At 39.3% G+C, this 2,547-nt stretch overlaps 1 protein-coding gene across 1 annotated transcript; it reads right to left on the reverse strand.

The window, feature by feature from the left end:
- Window positions 1–659: 659 nt before the first annotated feature.
- On the reverse strand, window positions 660–2,130 carry LOC104220047 (uncharacterized). Its single transcript, XM_070155083.1, has 3 exons — window positions 1,840–2,130; window positions 1,230–1,361; window positions 660–1,103 (listed from the first exon to the last, which is right to left on the reverse strand). Exons 1-3 carry the CDS (start codon window positions 2,128–2,130, stop codon window positions 660–662), a joined length of 867 nt encoding a protein of 288 aa, XP_070011184.1.
- Window positions 2,131–2,547: the final 417 nt, after the last annotated feature.

A 2,547-nucleotide genomic window follows, 5' to 3' on the forward strand; every position in this document is an offset into this window, starting at 1 on the left:
TTAAAAATTGGCTTAAATAAAGAAATTTTAACAAACCCGACTAGGCACACTGTTCCCGTAACAGTGTGCACCCCTGTACGAAAATTTTAATATCTCTCTACTCCGAAGTCGTATTAACGAACGGTTTATTGCGTTGGAAACTAGACTCATAGAACTTTGATTTGATAGGTAGAACACACTATAAATCCCAGTATATTGAGAGAAAAGCTCATCAAAATTTTATCCCAATTCCAGTGAAATTTAAACCCGTAACTTGCGCGCGATCTTTGTCGAATTTTTAATCACAACTCAAATGACTTCCAATCTTAACGTATAACTATCACATCATTTAAATATCTCATAGAAATTATCTTCTTATCGAATTAACCCATTTATAGCATGATAACGCCGAATACATAAGGTGTAACATTCTCCACTCCTTAAGAACATTCGTCCTAGAATGTTAACGGTTAACCTAACTTCTGAATTTTTTTAAAAAAATAACATTTCGCCAGAGTTTCCTCTATAAATAGGAATATCCAAAACCTGTCATCAGCCCAAACATACATATCTAAGGCCACACAGGGCTACACATCATAATAATAACATCAACTTGGCCTCACACGACCATTTACTTTTACAATAATGATAATAAGAAGGTTAGCCATAACTTAATTACCTCAACTGTCACTGGTTGATATATGTGCAACACCTGCCATATTTGTCTCAAGCATATCACCTGAAGACTCAAATAAATGAGGGTATCTGGACTTCATGTCCTCCTCGGCCTCCCATGTCATTTCCTCTACATTATTGCTCCTCCAAAGTACTTTTACTGAGGCTACCTCTTTAGTCCGTAGCTTACGGATTTGACGGTCAAGAATGGCAATAGGTATTTCTTCATATGACAAGTTCTCGGAAACATCAATATCCTCGATAGGGCTAATGCAAGAAGGATCACCTAAGAATTTCCGAAGCATGGAAATGTGAAATACCGGATGGATTGCTTCTAATTCTGGTGGCAGGTCAAGTTTGTAGGCTACTCGCCCAATTCTCTGAACAATCTGATATGGCCCAACATATCTAAGGCTGAGTTTTCCTTTCTTACCAAATCTCATTACACCCTTCATAGGCGACACTTTCAAGAATACCCAGTCTCCCACAACAAATTCCAAGTCTCAACGTCGGTTATCTGAATATGATTTCTGTCGAATTTGAGCTGTACGAAACCTTTCCTGGATCAACTTTACCTTTTCTACAGCTTGTTGTACCAATTCAGGTCCTAGCAACTTTGTCTCGCCAACATCAAACCAGCCAATAGGAGATATGTATTTCCTCCCATATAGTGCCTCATAAGGTGCCATCTGAATACGGCGTGATAACTGTTATTGTAGGCAAACTCAATAAGCGGTAAATGATCTTCCCAACTTCCCTTGAAGTCTAAGACACAAGCTCGCAACATATCTTCGAGTGTCTGAATAGTACGTTCGGCTTGTCCGTCGGTCTGCGGATGAAATGTTGTACTAAGGTTAACAAGAGTACCCAAACCTTCTTGAAAGACCTCCAGAAATTAGCTGTAAATTGGGCACCTCTGTCAGATATAATAGAAAACGGAACTCCATGTAGCCGAACTATTTCCTTGATATACAGGCTTGCATAGTCTTCAGCTGAATAGGTGGTCCTAATTGGGAGAAAGTGAGCTGATTTCGTCAGCCTATCCACAATGACCCAAATAGAATTGAACTTACGGTGAGAATTGGAAAATCATGTAATGAAATCCATATTAATCGATTCCCATTTCCAAGCTGGAATCTCAATATTTTGAAGTAGCCCTCTAGGTTTCTGGTGTTCAGCTTTAACCTGCTGGCAGTTGGGACACTGAGCCAAAAATGTGGCTATATCTTTCTTCATGCCATTCCACAAGTATAGATGACGAAGATCATGATACATTTTGGTTGAACCAGGATGAACTGAGTACCGAGACTGGTGCATCTCTGTCATAATTTGCTTACGAAGCTCCCCAACATTAGGTACACACCATCGGCCTTTATATTTTAGAATTCCATTATCAGATTGCTTGAACAACTGCTTCTTCTGGAAAGTGATGCTCTCTTTAATCTTGACTAGCTCTGGATCCTCAAATTGACACATTTCTACCTCAGCTACCAGTGATGACCCCGCAATATTTTAGACTACTACACCCTGGTCACTTGTATCATGTAGCCGCACACTCAGGTTAGCCAATTGATATATCTCCTTAGTCATTTCTAATTTCCCAGCTTCTACATGCTTCAAGCTGCCCATGGATTTGTGACTCAATGCATCAGCTACCACATTCGCTTTGCCCGGATGGTACAAAATATCCACATCATAGTCCTTCAGCAATTCAAGCCACCTCCTTTGTCTCAAGTTCAACTCTTTCTGCTTAAATATATATTGTAAACTTTTGTGATCTGTATAGATATCCACATGAACACCATAAAGATAATGATGCCATATTTTCAAGGCAAATATAACGGCTGCTAACTCAATATCGTGAGTCAGATAATTGTATTCGTGCTTCCACAA

Source organism: Nicotiana sylvestris, chromosome 1 (assembly GCF_000393655.2).
Source record: "Nicotiana sylvestris chromosome 1, ASM39365v2, whole genome shotgun sequence".
In the NCBI taxonomy this organism is placed as follows: Eukaryota; Viridiplantae; Streptophyta; class Magnoliopsida; order Solanales; family Solanaceae; genus Nicotiana; species Nicotiana sylvestris.

What these genes read in the sequence shown, in the direction of transcription:
- LOC104220047 (XM_070155083.1), bottom strand. Translation starts at nt 2,130, where the DNA reads ATGTGTCAATTTGAGGATCCAGAGCTAGTCAAGATTAAAGAGAGCATC. An exon ending in AGTGTCCCAACTGCCAGCAG is followed by an intron (nt 1,362 to 1,839) that starts GTTAAAGCTGAA and finishes CTACAATAACAG; the next exon opens with TTATCACGCCGTATTCAGAT. An exon ending in TACAACAAGCTGTAGAAAAG is followed by an intron (nt 1,104 to 1,229) that starts GTAAAGTTGATC and finishes TCGCCTATGAAG; the next exon opens with GGTGTAATGAGATTTGGTAA.